General features: G+C 36.0%; 1 protein-coding gene across 1 annotated transcript in view; it reads left to right on the top strand.

The window, feature by feature from the left end:
• Positions 1-15,872, top strand: part of LOC104462069 (probable ubiquitin carboxyl-terminal hydrolase FAF-X) — a gene marked incomplete at its 5' end in the record, with an annotated part of 30,853 nt that extends 14,981 nt beyond the window's left edge. The window contains 10 exons of the mRNA XM_010073862.1: positions 283-406; positions 1,729-1,954; positions 2,129-2,258; positions 5,470-5,655; positions 7,588-7,808; positions 8,891-8,979; positions 11,537-11,693; positions 12,094-12,306; positions 12,744-12,839; positions 14,287-15,872. Of these exons, the coding sequence (XP_010072164.1) occupies positions 283-406; positions 1,729-1,954; positions 2,129-2,258; positions 5,470-5,655; positions 7,588-7,808; positions 8,891-8,979; positions 11,537-11,693; positions 12,094-12,306; positions 12,744-12,839; positions 14,287-14,421 (1,577 nt within the window). The remainder of the gene's footprint in view (positions 1-282; positions 407-1,728; positions 1,955-2,128; positions 2,259-5,469; positions 5,656-7,587; positions 7,809-8,890; positions 8,980-11,536; positions 11,694-12,093; positions 12,307-12,743; positions 12,840-14,286) is intronic.
• Between the last annotated feature and the right edge of the window lie 1,859 nt (positions 15,873-17,731).

The following is a 17,731-nucleotide window of genomic DNA, read 5'->3' as shown; positions in this document are numbered from 1 at the left end:
GACTAAGTAATGTTGAAATGCTTACATTTGTGGAGTGCTCTGCTGAAGACAGTTCTCAAAGATGAGATGCTGAATTTCTAAAAAGGAGAATATGTTAGCCTCCGTGTACTTGTTACTGTATTTCCAAATTATGCGATACAGAAGCAAGAGGCTATTTTGATCAGGTTTCCTGTTAAAACTGAAACACAATGTCAGACAAAATAGTAGTCTGGAATTAGTTAAATTGTTAAAAGTAAATTGCTTTTATCTTGCCTACATATGAGTATTTTGATTTTTCTTTAGGACAAGATCATCTGTTGCCTGAAGCAGAAGAAATAACTATGATTAGTATTCAGCTTGCTGCTAGATTTCTCTTCACCACAGGATTTCATACAAAGAAAATAGTCCGTGGCCCTGCTAGTGATTGGTATCTTGTCTTTTAAAAGCAATTACATTTTTGGAAGTTCAATGACTGTTAAAAGATCCCAGTTATATACATATGACAATAAAAGGTGTTAGTGGTCTGTCACATTTTCACCCGTCCCTCAAATACATGGTCAAGGTGCACGTGGAAAGGGGGGGAAATTTGAACAGAAAATACTGGGAAGAAACTGAGCCTTAAAATAAGATGCTGAGCTGAACAGTTTCAAAATTCATTTTCAAAGAGAGCTTAAATCTGCCTTTTTGTCTGTCTCTTAAAAAGAATAAAAGAGTAAAATCTATCGCTAACACAAAACTAATAGTTTATGTATTCTGACTTTAATTCAGAATGGTTTGTTCATGGTTTGAGTAGTTTTAAACAAAGCGGTCTTCAGCTCATTTTTGCAGCTTATGGTTGTATTCTTTTTCTGAAACACGTATATAATCTTTTAGAGACGGTTAGCAGAGTGGTTTATGTGCATTGCTATGGGGCCTGTAATTCAAGTCGTAGTATAACAAACAGTACAGTCTTATTCATAGCACTACAGCATTTTAGTCTTTAAGCTAGATTATTCTGTGTTGGGAAGTGTGGTATGGGTTGCTACTCGTAGAACTAGAGAGAAAATCTAGTGTTCATGATGACCAGTAAGTAGTTTACCAGCTAGTAGTTAGTTGGGTGATAGGTGGCAAATAGGTACCTTAATTTTTGCTCCAACAGCAACTTTCAGAGTAGCTAAGTTACTCCTGTTATTTTTAAGAGATGAAGAGGAGTTCAAATATTGCTGCAGGAAGGAGGACAGTCATACAAGACCCTATCTGGAATAGATATTTTACTTTTTGGGTGTGGTTTTTTGGGGGGTTTTTTTAGATCTGTAGGTGAGAATATAAATTCCTGATAGGTTACATATTTAGTTACTTGTCCTATACATAGCTCATTAAATCCACCTCGTATTCTCCGCTGCTCGCCCTCTTCCCCAGTTCCAATGCAGAGGAAATGATGGCTGCCAATTTAGGATGTGCATTGAGTAGTAGTTTGGAAGTTAGGGCATGTAATCCTGTCTTAGTTCTTCTGGGTGATAGCATTAAAATGCTACTGTTAAATGTTAGTTTTTTAATTGAAGTATCTTTTTAATTTGTGATTGCAAGTGACAGAGAGTATCACTATAGGAACTACAATTTATCTGATTGTAAGTGTTTTGTGAGCAAAAATGTTTGGCCATCACCTCTAGCATGTATTTTCTTCAAATTCTGCAAAAGAATCTGACAAAATTCATTAATGTCATATGTAGTGTGGTCATAATCTCTCAGTTGTGTCATCTTCTATTTCAGGTATGATGCATTATGCATCCTTCTTCGTCACAGCAAGAATGTACGCTTTTGGTTTGCACACAATGTCCTTTTTAATGTTTCAAACCGCTTCTCTGAGTATCTTTTGGAATGTCCTAGTGCTGAAGTGAGGGGTGCATTTGCAAAACTTATAGTATTTATTGCACATTTTTCATTGCAAGACGGACCATGTCCTTCGCCTTTTGCCTCTCCTGGACCTTCCAGTCAGGTATTTAATTTTCTAACAAAAAGGTTTTGAAACTTATTCTTACTTCTTCATTATAAGCATTTAATGTAACTTAAATTCTGGTGTAGATGCATCAGTGTTGACGAGAAGGCTGTATAACCTAAATAAAGATTTTATAGGTTCAGCCACTAATATAAAACTTTTTTTTTTGTATAGGCTTATGATAACTTAAGTTTAAGTGATCACTTACTGAGAGCGGTACTAAATCTTCTGAGAAGGGAGGTATCTGAACATGGGCGCCATTTGCAGCAGTATTTCAATCTGTTTGTAATGTATGCCAACCTAGGTAAGCAAGTTACACATACTTTTACTGATGTCACTGTAATAAACTCTTCTATTAATGAAGCCGTTACACAGGTAACAGCAGGAGAATCCAGTTTTTCAGCCTCAGGCAGATTGTTATCATTAAATGCCATTTAAGTGCTCTCTAGAGCATCTGTGTTCCTCTAGTTTGGAGTTTGGAGCTTTAGTTTTCCTGACATCCTTTGGAAGATTAACACAAGAAGCTTGGAGCAATAAAAGTGTGTCATTCTGAGATGGTGTGAGGGTGAAAAAGTGGCAAGAGAAACAATGCTTTGTTCAGGGCTTCTTTGCAGGGAGGTCATGAGACAAGAAGCATGTGAGGATGTCAACTAGTTTGAGCTTGGAGATGTTGAAGATAAAAGTTCAAAAAAAAGAGATGCGTGATTCTCCTGTATTGAAATGTCAATAGGAGATGGTCATGCTTTTTCTGTATATTCCAGCTGTGCCCTTTCAATATTAATTTCTTGAGTTCACCTTTGAAGTTCACAGCTACAAGTGCAAAACACTGACTCTCTTCCCTTTTAAGACTCTTTGGGAGTCCGTATATGTTCTTAGCCATCATTTCTTGCGAGAATGCTTTCACCATAGTCATCGTATGAGATAAAAGAATGCAAGAATTGGAAAGTTCCACTAGAAATTTATCAGGTATTGTAGTTCCTCCAAGATAAACAGACAAGAAAAGTCAGTGGTTTTGCAATATAGGAAGGCTTAAGTAAAGTTTTCCCGGGCTTGAGACAATGATTCTCTTCATAAAGACTGTAGTCCTGAATTTTCTGATGAAATATTAAATTAGGAATTGAGGATGATTGCAAATGTGGGGGGTTTTTTTAGCACTTGAATGTAGGACTAGTAGGACTACCTGTATTTGGAGCTGCTACAGATAAGACCCATTATACACATGCTATAATATAACTGAGGTGAGATGGTTATCAGCTGTGCGGTGATCCACATGGGATATTGTCTGTGGCACTTCCAGCATCACCCGTTTTTCTTCGGGATCTTAGTTGTATCCAGCATTATGAAAATAGAAATAAGTATAGATTTAGAAATATACCAAAACTTGTATTAAATTCTGGATTATGTAGGTTCTTTGCATAGAAAGTCACTAGCCTGTATACTAAGAATAGAATAAAATAATACTAATAGTATCTGAAGTATCTATTCCAAACAAATATCATTTTTGTAGCTAAACTAAGATCAGTCCTATTCACATTCAAATGAATAGCTGTAATCATGCTTTCCTTTAGCATTATCAGCATGCTGAAAACCAATTGATGATTGATTGAATAAGCTGTTTCTCGGGTGGGTTAATCTGTTGCTGCTTTATATATTTGCTCGGTTGGGAGTAATAAAATACAAGTCAAATAAAAGATTTATTTTGCTCTCAGGCTGATGAGGGTAGTCACAGGTTCACATCTAGTAAATTGTCACAGAGCTCTGCATTCTTCCTTTTCCCAGTTACTAGGGTCTTCTATCAGGGGCTTATCTCTCTCTCCCGTGTGGTAGCTTAAGTGACAAAGGATCTTTCTCCACAGCAGGTTCTAACCAAGACAGGTGAAGAATATTCTCTCCCTCTTACTCTAATACAAGATATTTTTGTCCTTTTTATGTAAAGTAGTATGCAGCTGGGAGATCTTGTTCCCTTGGAAATTTTACAAAATGCCCATAATACTGAGCAGCTCAGCCATTGCTGGTTACCGGCTCATGCAGGCAAGTTATAAATGCGAGTTTCTGTTAGATTACTTTGTGACTAAAGTGTTAAGCAAGCATATCAGTCCAAGTGGAGTTATTTCAGTATTTCCATGTAGAATTGACATGCACAAGCTCTTTAAAATAGTTTACTGACATGAAAGGAATTTAATTTCCTATCTGTAAAATTATTCTAGGCACTTGTGTTAATTTAATTTCACTTACAGTGTTTGTTGTTTTCATATACTTTGTCTACCAAAGCATTCTCTGTCAGGCAGGATTCTGTCATGACTCCCAGAGTGGACTTAATGTTGTTCCAGAGAAGAGAGACGCAAATCTGCTCTAACTTCTCTTTTCTTTTTTACTAGTTTTTCATAGTCAGTCAGTGCAGTTGAAGCCTCTGACTAGGAAAGCCCTCAGAAGCCAGACGGGGAGGCATAACTAAATTTTATTTCTGGGTCTGATTGTTATCGCAATCTACCCTGCAAAGATAAGCATGGAAATATTAAGCAGTTGTGCTTGTCTGACTACTGTTAACTGAGGCTTCTGTATGGATGTAGAGTGTTGATTCAGGAAAAGCCAAAAATACATGATTCCTGCAAAGCCTCAGGTTCTGTGAAAAAGATTAAATTGTCTGACATTTTGAGAAATCAGATAGTATATTATGTCAAAGCAAGTGAGAGATCAGTTCTATGAAGGATGTAACTACAAAACTAACATAATGAAAAATATCCTGTAAAAGAGCTCCAGTAAGGTGGTATCTGAATTCCTCCTCCTTATCAGAAAGATGGTAGGTAAGGTCCAGTACTATTTCAGAATAAGAAAAAACTTTGAAATGTATAAAAAATCATGACTTAACCAAATTGAGAAACAGAATACAAGATCAGAAGGGACATATCAAGTTTACGGGTAAGTACTTGTGTATTATGTGCAAGGTATTCTTGCAGTGAAACTAGCTGTATGTTTGGATTTTTTGGTTGGTTTTGGAGGTTTTCTCATTGTTGTTTGTTTTTTCTTGAATTGATTTTGTCACTTATTTACACTTGCTGCATAGTATGGCACAGTTGGAAATGTCTTAAATTTTTAATTTATGTATCTAGGACATGACAGAAAAATAACAAAATATACTATGGGGTATGTTCATCCTATTCTGTGCCTCACAATAAAAAGTTTAATCCTTTGTCCAAAAGACTTCTCTGAGGCTTTGCTATTAACACAGATGCTAGTTAATTAAGTGCTAATGACCACTGTTAGGAAATTGTAGTCATTTACGACTCTCCTTCAATGTGATTTTTCAGATGAACATAATTTTCTTCATCTTTACTGATTTGATTATTTGTTTTCCCCAGAAAGCATAAATGATGGTTATAATAAAACCCAGCAACTGAAAAGCTAAGAATCAAGTAAACAGTGGTTCTTTTTCTTTAACAAAAAAAAAAAAAGTGTTGTCAGTGCCAGAAACAAGATGTATCTTTTCTTCCCCCCCACCTCCTTCACCTCTAAAGGTGTAGCAGAGAAGACACAACTTCTGAAACTAAATGTTCCTGCAACCTTCATGCTTGTGGCTCTGGATGAAGGTCCAGGTCCTCCAATTAAATACCAGTATGCTGAATTGGGGAAGCTGTACACTGTTGTGTCACAATTGATCCGATGTTGCAATGTGTCATCGCGGATGCAGTCTTCTATCAATGGTATAGTGAATTTTAAGTTTTTCTCAGATTAATTGAATATATCAGTAAATGTCTTTTGTGCATATTTAGCTATTATGTGTAAAATGGATTAGCTGGTAAAATGGTTGCCTTTTATGTTCAGCAACTCCTTTCAAGACAGAAATCTCTTTGTCATAGAATCCCAGAATCATAGAATGGTTAGGGTTGGAAAGGACCTTAAAGATCATCAAGTTCCACCCCCTCTGCCATGGGCAGGGACACCTCCCACTAGACCAGGTTGCTCAAAGCCTCATCCAGCCTGGCCTTGAACACCTCCAGGGATGGGGCATCCACAGCTTCTCTGGGCAACCTGTTACAGTACCTTACCACCCTCACAGTGAAAGATTTCTTGCTAATGTCTAGTCTAAATCTAGCCTCTTTCAGCTCATAAGCAAAACTGATGGCTATACCAACATACTTAAAAGTACAAGACAGAAATCTGTTCTGTAATTTATTCTTCTTGGCTTATTCCTTAAAGATACAGGAAAACAACTGAGTATGTTGATTACAAAATAGTAATGGTTTTAGAATAGTTCAGGCTCATTGTAAAGAGTTGCATAAAGGTCTTGATTTTGAGTAGGCAATAAAATAATAGATTACTTTAATGTTACCAATACAAAAGTAATCTGTATGGGAAAACACTATAGCAGGCTCTGAAATAGGTATCAGTAAAGAGATCTTGCATTGTTGTGGATGGCTCTTGATAATTATTTGGTGCTAGTTTGCAGTCAAGAAAACAAACAAGAGCCATCACTTAAGCTGATTCTTTATCTTTTATAAATTTGAAATTTGTCGACCACAGTATAAATCATTAATGTCTCCAATAGTTGAATAGAGTGCAGTTATTTCTGAGAAATGGTGACAGAATATTGAGTTACATGGACTTTATAGCCTGTATATGTATATGTGCATATTTTAGAAAACCTAATTAGGAATCTATGGAGAAGCTAATTAATGGCAAACTCATTACAGCTTGATGTGTCAGGCTGTAAAGTCAATAGGCTAGAATGTGCTATAGTAAGATTAATGAACTGAAAATTTACTGTGCTGTAATAAGCTTCAGAGCCATTTGGCAATTTTGATCTGGTTTTGTTTCCAGTGCATTATGTGAGGCTTATACTAAAAGATATTCAACCTATGAAAAATAATTGTATATTCACTGTATTCATAATGTTGTAGTAAAAAATCCTTACTTTTTATGGATATTACTCTAACTACTAGTTATGATTACTGTTTGCAGCATAAAGTTATTTTTTGCTTCAGCATACTGAGCTAGAAAAGTTCTACCTTGGACTTCTGGGCATCTTCAAACAATGACTAAAAGCACTGCTAAATTTAGAAACATCAGGAGCAAATCAACAGTCTTCCCTTTCAAAAATAATGAAGCTTACTAAATAAGATACATTAATTTTTATTCTTTCAAGAGTATATTACTTCTCTTTACACTCTCTAGAGAGTCAGATGGGACTATTCTGACAGATATTCTTCTGAACCCTTTCCCATTGTGTAGTGAAGTAAATAGACCTTGTGTCTTAAAATATGATAGATTTGGGCTGTGTTACACAAGCAGTGAAGCAGATAAATTCAGGAGATAAGAGGATTTCACAAAGGAAACTCTTAGTAATTTCTCTTCTTGCATATGAACATGCCTCCAGCTGTTCTGCTTTGATTGTCTCTGCATAATCTTATTTGAGAGGGAAAAGTAACTCTCTCAGGCAGCAAGTGTTAAGCTTCACAATTAGAAAACTTAAGTTATTTCATACCATTTTTCAAAGAAAATCAACTCTTAGGGGGAGGGGTTGGGTTTTTTTTTCCATCTATTGTGTTTTGCTGAGTTAAGGCAATTTATATTTTGTTGTGTCTGTACTGAAAGTACTTCAGTGCCTTTTCATCTGTACTAACTGTTTGTTCTAGGTAATCCCCCACTGGCCAACCCTTACGGTGATCCTAATTTATCTCAACCTATAATGGCACTTCAGCAGAACGTAGCAGACATTTTGTTTGTGAGAACTAGTTACGTGAAGAAAATTATTGAAGATTGCAGCAACTCTGAAGAGACAATCAAGTTGCTTCGTTTCTGCTGTTGGGAGAATCCTCAGTTCTCTTCCACTGTCCTCAGTGAACTTCTTTGGCAGGTAAAACTAAAAAGATAGGAGAAAGATGGGGGTATCAATCTGTATGATGCAAGATCCTATATTTATGTATATGAAAGTTGTATTAAATACTGAACAGGTGCCTGATAAATTAGCTTTCCTTAAGATGGCACCCTCTGTCAGTATATATGCTCATAGGTCTATACATCATGTTGGACTGCTATGAGAAGTCCTTTTATGAGCTTAGGAAAGCAATTGACCATTTATGAATTAGGAACGCTATGTTAAGGGTGGAAAATAAGTAGACTGAGGTGGTCTTTATGTATTGCAATAGCATTTCCTTCAGCTTTTCTGTATTACCCACAAAGGATCGTCTTACACTGCATGGAAAGTTAGAATAATTTCCTAAGATCTCCCTTGCATTTATTTTGAATATGTTTGTAAGGTTCTTTTTTACAAGTCTGCAGAACATACTTGGCTTCAGACTCAGGAAAGAATCTTTGGGACTATCTTGCTTTTTCCTTTGTAATCTCTGTAAGGTTAATCATGCTTTTCCACTCCAAATAAATTTTTTGTACTTCTCTTAGCTCATCTTTATATTTGCCCAATTTTTCCATGTAAACATCACATTTTTTTATGTCCTTTTGTTTGGCACTTGAAAGAATCATAATAAAAATCACTTTACTGAGGCTTTGCTAGCCAAGTATTTTGCATTTGAGGATGACTTTTGAAGATAACCTTTGAATGTAGTGTCTAAAAGTAGCAATACCAGTGAAAAATACAGCTTTGTAAATTTGCTTTTCTAAAGGTAGTTTTTAAGGTAGCTTCTCATCTCATGCTTTGGGCTTCAGATCAATTGTGTTAGAAACTCATGAAGAAACATTTTGTCCTTTACAAACCCCACTGTATTTAAAAAAACAAAACAAAACAAGAACCCAACAAAACCACAATCCCCAAAAAAAGCCCTGACACAATCAACATTTTTAAAAAAAAAATGCATTGTGTATTGAAATACCCTTTAAATTACAGTAGACTTTACTTGAAATCAATTGTATTTTGTATTGCACCATGCAATCTCAATGCTTCAAGGGATGCTTATGTTCTCTGCATTTTTACTTTTTAAGGTTGCGTATTCATATACATACGAGCTTCGACCTTATTTGGATCTGCTTCTGCAAATCCTATTAATTGAGGACTCTTGGCAAACTCACAGGTTAGTATTCACCTGTCTTTTTATAATTCAAGATTATTATGTTTTGTGCAGCTTGTTTTCCCAGTGGTTCTATTGCTAACCCTTTCAAGAGGTTTGTTTTAAATACATATTAAATCAAAATACAGGATTAAAGCATTTTTTTCCACTTCTACCTCAATCTATGAGATAAATCTACAGTTTTTCACCTTGACCTTCCTCCCTATTGAGAAATTTGCTACTTAGTCCTATAAACCCAAACCTTCTCACATACCAGCGAATGTGCCATTTAGGCTAAATTCATTGTTATTTACTGTGAGGTGCTTAGAGTGATTCTTAGAAACGTCTCATTTAGAGGGTCCAAAGACAGCCCGGTCTTACTAAGAAGCATGTCAGTTGTAGTGGTGATACCAAGTCATGGATAAAGCGTGAATCTGGGAGAAAAGCATTTCGGACATAAATATTCTCTATGTGATCACATTTCAATAGAATTGTAACTTCAATATATTAAGTATTCATCCAGTTTCAAACCTAATTTTCATATGTCTACAGAATAAGGCTTTTGAAAGTTGAATTTAAAAAAATGTAATTACTGCCCATACTGACTATGAGAATAGGCAATTCCTCCGAAGTTTTATGTAGTACTAGGTGCGGTAACACAAAATAAATGTAATCAATATGCTATCTGTCAATATTTCAAAATGTCACTATTTCGTAATAAGTGAATGTAGGTAGTATCAGAGTTACTAAGTCATTTGCAACCATGTCTCACATGACATTTAAAATACTTCGAGTAAGAGCATGCTTGCTATGTGCAATAAGGGTATTGGACTGAAGTAATGTACTTGACATGTAGAGGTAGACAGCACTCCTGTGATTTTATCAGTTGTCTAGTCTTACTTTAGGAGGTACTCTTAAGACAAGATGGGGTCTGGCTTACCACAGTCCAAAACATGAAGACTGAGTTGGAGGGCTTTCTCCATTTTCTGTATAGAAATTACGGCTTAGGTAAGGGACAAGAATACCCTTTATACATAGGCTTTTCATTTTTACATATATGTATGTATATATAATGCATATAGAATGCAATTTGTTTATGTTTTCTTCCTGATAAATAAATACTTCCTTAAGATGTCTTTAAATCCACAAAACTGGAGGGTGGCCATACTTGAGGAGATGTGAAGTAAAATAATACATTTTAGGGTGGAAGCGCAGGTGAGAAATCATGGAAGTGGTTGTTGGGGATAGTGCTATGTTTGAGATTATGGGGTATGAAGGAGGTTGAATGTTGTAGTATGGCTTTCACTATACTTGGAAATGTACATCGCTTCGTATTCAAGATTGCAGTCTCAGGAATAGCAGTGTTTGTTGGAATTGTGTAGGCTTCAGCAGAGGGGGGTATTTAAGTGGCCAGCTGCAGTCATCCTCTGTTTTCTTGCTGCCACTTCTGGCAGTAGCTTGAAGTACTGGTCTCCATCCTGCTCTTGCTTTTGCTGTAATAATCATAGAGTTTTAATGATCTTTGTCTTTTCTTTCAAAGAAAAGCCCAAATAGCATAACCGTCCATAGTAAATGGTAATACCTTCTAACTCTTGGAAAACAAATGTCATCTGATCTTAGACAGTGGGCATCCTTCAGTGCTCCTTGCATTCTTGTACTGTGAGAGGGCTGCTGCTGTTCTTTGGAATCAGACCCGCTCTCATAAATTTATCTTGACAAGTTCACGTGCCAAGTTTGGAGTAATAGTGTTAAAAGTTTGGAATAATAGTGTTCCAAGTACTATTAAGTTAAATTGGCTGAAGTAAAGCTCATCCTCACTTTACAGATGGAGCCTGGGTTGCTGGCTGCCTGGATTCTATTTGCTGACTGTTGCCAGGGCTATGAAGAAAGTGCAGTTGCTTTTCCTACAATGAGTGTAGCACTTTGAGATGTCAGCGTAGATTCCATGCCCTCCTCTGACTTTCTTTCATAGCCAAAAGTATGTCAATTTTCACTCCTTCCACAGTTTCAGGGTGGCAGTTAATTCCTCTACCCCTTGTTCAAGAGCAGAAGGCACAGAAAGTAGGCTTAGTTTCAGGGAATGCCCAAATCCCTTATCCCCATGCACAAACATGTACCATTCATTCCTCTTCAGAGGAACTGCATCTAAACGACTATCTTTGAGAAGCATAACTATAACATAAGTAACCATTCTGTTGAGGGTATAAGTGTCCCAGTTCTGTAAAGACCTACTGGGTTAACAGGTCTGTTTTGTAAATGCAGTTGATTTTTAAAATAAGTAATAAAAATCAACCAGTTAAAGTTGGTTGCTGTGATTAGAATGAATCATACTTACCTGTTTTGTATATCTCATTCAGGGAGTTTAAATGTTACCAAATGTGCTAAAATTATGTTATGCATGTCGTGTCAAGTTAGTTTTCCGATTAAAAAAAAAAAAAAAAAAAACAAAACTCTTCTTTACTAAAACCAGAAGTCAGAATATGAGCTATAATTTTTATAATTACATTGTAAGCAAAGCCTTGATTCAAATACTAAAACACTAACACTTGAAGTTTTGGGTTTGTTTTGGGTTTTGTTGTAGGATTCACAATGCACTTAAGGGAATCCCGGATGACAGGGATGGACTATTTGACACCATTCAGCGCTCGAAGAATCATTATCAGAAAAGAGCTTATCAGTGTATAAAGTGCATGGTAGCTCTCTTCAGCAACTGTCCTGTAGCCTACCAGATCCTTCAGGTGATACCTTTAATTCTGTGTCCTGCTGCCTTTTTTTCCAGTTCTGTGTAAAACAGCAAAACCAAGAAACATCATTATTCAGTTTTCATTGCCTTGATGAAATTACAACTTACAAGTACAATTCATTTGAACCTTCGTATATCAGAAAGTCACTATAGGGGATTGAGGGCTGTTTGGTTAAACTTGCACTCATGAGTCTGTGATGCAGCTGCAAATCCACAGACTTAATTTCAAATCATAAGTTTTCTTTGTGCAAAAAAAGGGGATTTCAGGGAGTGTTTTAAACAGCAGCATATATGTTGGTGGTCTGTTCTCTGATAGCTGATATATAGGAAAGGAAAAAATTTCTGTTTTGAAGAATAGAGAAAATATTTCTGAATTGTTAATTTTCTATCTGCAGAGCAATGGAGATTTGAAGAGGAAATGGACCTGGGCAGTAGAGTGGCTTGGAGACGAGCTTGAGCGTAGACCATACACTGGCAATCCCCAATACACCTATAATAATTGGTCTCCACCAATACAAAGCAATGAAACATCAAATGGCTACTTCCTAGAGAGATCGCACAGTGCTAGAATGACTCTTGCAAAAGCTTGTGAACTCTGCCCAGAGGAGGTAAAGAATTCATTTGATTTCTGGTAAAAAATTTGAGTAACATGCTTCTATAAATAACTAACCTTAGCAACAGTCTCTGGTCATTATAGAGGTAACACATTTTATAAGTATTTTATAAATATCGATTTCTAATTTTGTTGGCTACTGTGCATTTTTCCACTTTTATTACTGTTTCTGTAGACATCTGTCACTTAATTTCAATTCTATAATACTAACTTGTTGACAATTTAAAGTAGGTTATGAATGGGTGTGTTTTTCCAGTAACATGTTGATAGTGAGAATTTTTCTGTAGTACAATACAAGCTGTGGGTGATACGGTGGGGTGAAATTTTTCTCCAAGCATGTCTGCAGTGATCACTTGCATGTAGGATTGGTTCTGGATAGAATAATCATAAGATGTTTTACCTAAGTAAATTAAATGTTTTTTTAAACTTCAGGAACCAGATGATCCTGATGCCCCAGATGAACATGAGTCTTCTCCACATGAAGATGCCCCACTGTATCCCCATTCACCTGGTTCTCAGTATCAACAGGTAAAAGCTCAGAGCTGAACCATTTATTCAGAGTTCCAGGTTACCTGTTTTTTTTAGCTTTTATGGTAACTTAAATTATAGGCATTTAGCCAGAAGCACATTATTGTAAAATATCACACTTGGAGTAATAAAGATAAAGGTACACCCCCATTTTGCCAGAAACAGTTTTACCACCAGTTTCGGGTGAGATTTTTCATTTTATTAGATCAGGGATTAATCATCCATAGAAAGAGCAGAGGGACAAATGTCATCACAGCCTAGTGCATACTGAATTTTATTCTGTCATATTGTTGACCTTGATCATATTTTGTGAGTTGCTTCCATGTTTTTAAATACAAAATACAGCCTCAAGGCTGGAATTTTAGTTTGGACATTTGGAAGGCTTCAGAAAAATGCAGATGGCTTTGTTATGTATAATTTGTGCTGTGAACACTGATCTCTATATCTTAAGTACATATAAAATCTAAATCTGTTTTTATGTTAAATGGCTGCTTTGTTAATATCTTTCAGTGGAAAGCCAGATCTGAAAGAAATCATAACCAGTTTTTTTATTGAATTTACTAAATTAGTAGATCCCCCACTTAGTTGCCATTTTTTGTTACAATTTAGTTTATATAGTCCAAATCTGCTAATATAATTTCCTTTCCTGCCCAAACCCATTTTCCCTCCATCTTGCTTTCTTTATTTGGTGTTCTCAGCAGAGCAGTTGGTAAGTTATGCAGATTTTCCCACTCTTTTCTGAGCTCCTGAGTTCAGACACATACCGTAACCTCACCATTACCTGTGTGATGTGTTCACTTTCTTGCAAGAGATGGCATTTCTCACTAACACACACAATCCTCATATTCCTAGTTTCTACACAGTTGGTTAAACTCTACAAAACAGTGCATAGATGAGATGTTTTCATTTGCCAGATGTGTGTATGACTTATTAAATTGGGACAGAGCATCTGGATAAAACCACTGGTCTAGATTTCATTCAGTTCTGTAGCATTATTCTCACTCTTAAAAATTAAAGTATGCTGCATAAATACAGGTATGCTTTTTCCCTTGTCTCCGTAAAAAATTCAAGCTGGTTGAGTCTGTTGATAAAATATCTGCACAGTTTTATGTCTGCAGCACATAGGCAGCCTCTTTTCATCTCCCTTTCTTTCTTTCTTGCTGCTTTTGCTTTGCATGTAAATGTTATTCAAAAGCTGAGATGACTGTTTCAACTGATCCTTTTATCTTTGTAAGTTGAAAGTTTGTTTACCTTTTGTGTAAATGAAAGTGAACGATGTGATTCAGAGGAATGAAGAAACTGTGATGTGTGTTCATATATATACTGCTGCACAAAAAGTTCAGTGTGCTTGAGTACTTTTCAGTAGTCCGAATGTAAAGGGGTAAAGCGGTTTAGGAAATGGTCCACAAGTTTAACGTCCCTTTAAAATGTTTATGCTTTATTATAGAATAACCATGTGCATGGACAGCCATATACAGGCCCGGCAGCACATCATATGAACAACCCTCAGCGAACTGGCCAACGAGCACAAGAAAATTATGAAGGCAGTGAAGAAGTTTCCCCACCTCAGACAAAAGATTAGTGAAATGCACATAATCAATTAACTTGCTCCATCAAGACTGTGCACCCAGGCCTTACAGTCCAACCTTTCTCTGTGTCTGGCTAATATTTAAAACTAGAAAAACTATTCCTAATCAACATGGAGTGGAGAGTCTATTCACTGTCTTATCTGCAGAAAATTGCTGTCAATATATAACCCGCCTGCAGTGGAAAGTGTATAGTGTTTTGTAATAAATGGCCTGATGCTAATGTGTAAATGGCAAAGGTGTATATAGTATATTAATGTTTGACTGTTAATTCTTGAGCAAGAAACATTTTTTTTGTCTTGATGAGACTCACAGATCTACAAAAAACAAAAAAATAATTTCTTGATATATCTGCTGCGCTCTGCAACCAGTGTTGCCTGCCTCATGGCAGTCGGATCAACTCCTTTACAAAAAAGCCTATCCATGTCAACCACAAAAATAGTTTCATGTTAATTCTTTGCCACTGGAGTCGATTTTACTATGAGCAACGTAATGGCTGGTAACCTTTTAATTATTTGGTTGATGTGGAAAATTGGTGATGTAACATTGTTTCTAGATCTTTTTTCATTGCCTTTTTCATTCTGGTATTAGGTTAATCACTTTGAGGCTATAGTTATGCTGTAACATTTAGCATGGCTTCACACCAAGTTAGTGTAGCCAATGAGGGGGAAAAAAAATGTGACAGCAGTTGTCCCAATGTAACAACTGTATTGCTCAGAACTTTTTCTTCTTACACCTAGACTATAAAATGGGGAGGGAGAATGTGACAAACAAGTGGTTTTCAGTTTCACATATGTTCCTCACATCTGATGTTTGACAGTTCTGTCTCTGGGTGGGATAAAGAACACTTAGTTTTCAGTAATAGGAATTTAAAAGATTTAAAACAAATATGCAAAAATTTGCTATGCCAGGATGCCTGGAGCATAATAGACTGTATTTGGTGTGCTTGTTTTGTTTCTTTGGTAGAGCTTATTAGATATACTTCTAACACTTTCCTTCTACTGCATCCCAGTGAAGTGGAAGTCAACAAAATCACACAGTACTTGTGAGTGCCACTGCACCAAGTTAACTTGCTGGTTTTCTGCTCGTTCACAGTTCTACTTGAAAGTGAGAATTGTCTTAGCTCTTTATCCATTATACAGGAAATCTTAACATTAGAAGCAGGGTTTAATTATAAAAGAAACTACTGGTTAGTCAAATACAATTTTGAGGTATCTCTATTCCAGAATAAACATTTGTTTAAAGACGTCAAGAAACACATCAGTAAATACTGTATTTAAATGAAAATTGGTAACTTGAATGTGTGTAACTTTTTTGGAACCTGTCTAAAAACCAAATACCCCTGCAAAACAGATACAGCCCACCCTATACTATTTAAATATTTTGCTGTTTTATTTTATAGAAATTATTTTGCTGAATTCACAAATAGAATTTGATTTAAGAAGAATGTTTTGTCCTGTGGTGTGTGTTGTTTTGGGGTTTTTTTTAATGGACTGCACAGAAAGGTGAATTCTGTGCAGTGGCACTATGCTGAATTCTGGAACAACAGTCACATTGAGATTCTGTGCACAAAAAAAGAATTGGCCCTTAAGAATAAAATAATCAGGACAATTACACTGTAAAAGTTTCTTAATGTGATCTATCTTGTACTTTTTGTATGTTTTTATATATACATATATATATTTAATGAGCACAAACTTGATGGTGTTTTTTACAAATGATAGAAACAAAGCTGCTTATCAAATTAAAGGTCTGTAGTTTTGACATGAACAACGGAAAATTCAGTCGCAAGTGCATTCTTATGCATTTAGTATAATAAGGAAAGGACACAAGATTTTTTGAATATGCTGTATAGCAATGATTGCTTTTATGCTTCCATGCTTTCCCTAGTGCTCAAATTAATTCTGATTTTTTCATAGTTTTTTAATAACACCATTTTACCTGGTCTTAGTAAATTTGGATAAAGTGTTCCCATTTGTGTTTGGGAATACTTGTTGGAGGTTTTATCTCAAAAATTCTACCCTGAATACTCAAGTTGAAGTAGTTCATATTTATTTGGACCAGTAATTGTTAAACAAGCTATCTCAGAGGTGATTATGTATTTTTTACAATATAGGTAAAAATCTATAATGTGCTAGTTCAGGCTTGCCAAATGTGTTTGCTTTTAATAGTGCAATGATTGTAGAGACACGTCAGACCTGTGACACTTTAAGGCTGTGACTCTTCAGTCATACACACCTCTGTCCCTGAATTGAGAGTGATTGCAGTGGCACTTGTTTTTCAGGTGGCAAACTGAGAATGTTGTGCATCTTTGTGACTTTGAAGAAGGATAGCCTGTACTGTGTGTTGCAGCTCCTGCTTTTAAACAGATAGCTACAGTAAAAGGTGCAATGTTTTCACTCTGGGCAAAACAATTTTGAATTGTACTTAACAAATATTGTACAAACAAAGTTTCATATGCATGTTACTGTCACAGCATTTTGGCAGTGGTCATTTTCAGGCGATCCACAGTACCTCATTGTTGATGGCACACTTTAAAATAGTAGTCCTCAAAGTGCCTAAAGATGTAATTCCCCCATCACTAATTTCAGTCCTGTTTTTCTTTAGAACCGTTACTAGGGAATCTCTGGTCTTCCGTAAAATGAGCCAATAAATAGTAAAGCAATTACTCGCGTTCCTGACAATATAACATCAAGTACATAGAAACTGAAAATTCATAAGTGATGTTATATGACGATTAATATGTAGTTTGACCTAGGGAGAAATTCATAACCTTACTAAGCAAAGTTCTCCCTCTCGTACATTTGGATTGTGGTTGTTCAGTGACTAAAATAAACTTTTAACACTTGCTGCTGTGAGTGTTAAAAGGTCAGTACAGCCATATATGTAAAAGGAACTCAGTTACTGTTTGTGTATCAGTAAATGTCCTGTTTTGGTCACAGAACTGGTCACCTACACCTGTGTTATCCCGTTGACAACAATGAGATTGCCCAGGGTTCAGTCAGAGCTGAAGTTGCCATGCGGAACCTGATTTTGTGGTGATGCACAAGCAGAAAAGCTTGACTTGGAATATTTTGCCTGCTAACTACCAGCTCTTGAAATTTAAGTTCCCTATTTTTAAAGCTAGTGTCTATTGCTGAAATTGAGCCGGGAAGAAATTAAATTCCACAATGACATTTTGTATTTTTCTCACAGGGAAACTTTACTTCAGATGACATGAGAAAATTATGGTAATTTCTGTTATGCCTTCTCAGACACTTTGTTGTGCCTAGCTTGTGTGTTTTAGCATACGTATCATCAGAAAGC

This window comes from Pterocles gutturalis, unplaced genomic scaffold, assembly GCF_000699245.1.
Source record: "Pterocles gutturalis isolate BGI_N339 unplaced genomic scaffold, ASM69924v1 scaffold46447, whole genome shotgun sequence".
NCBI lineage: Eukaryota > Metazoa > Chordata > Aves > Pterocliformes > Pteroclidae > Pterocles > Pterocles gutturalis.
The sequence above is the reverse complement of the archived record's forward strand: the minus strand, read 5'-3'. Positions and strand labels throughout refer to the sequence as shown.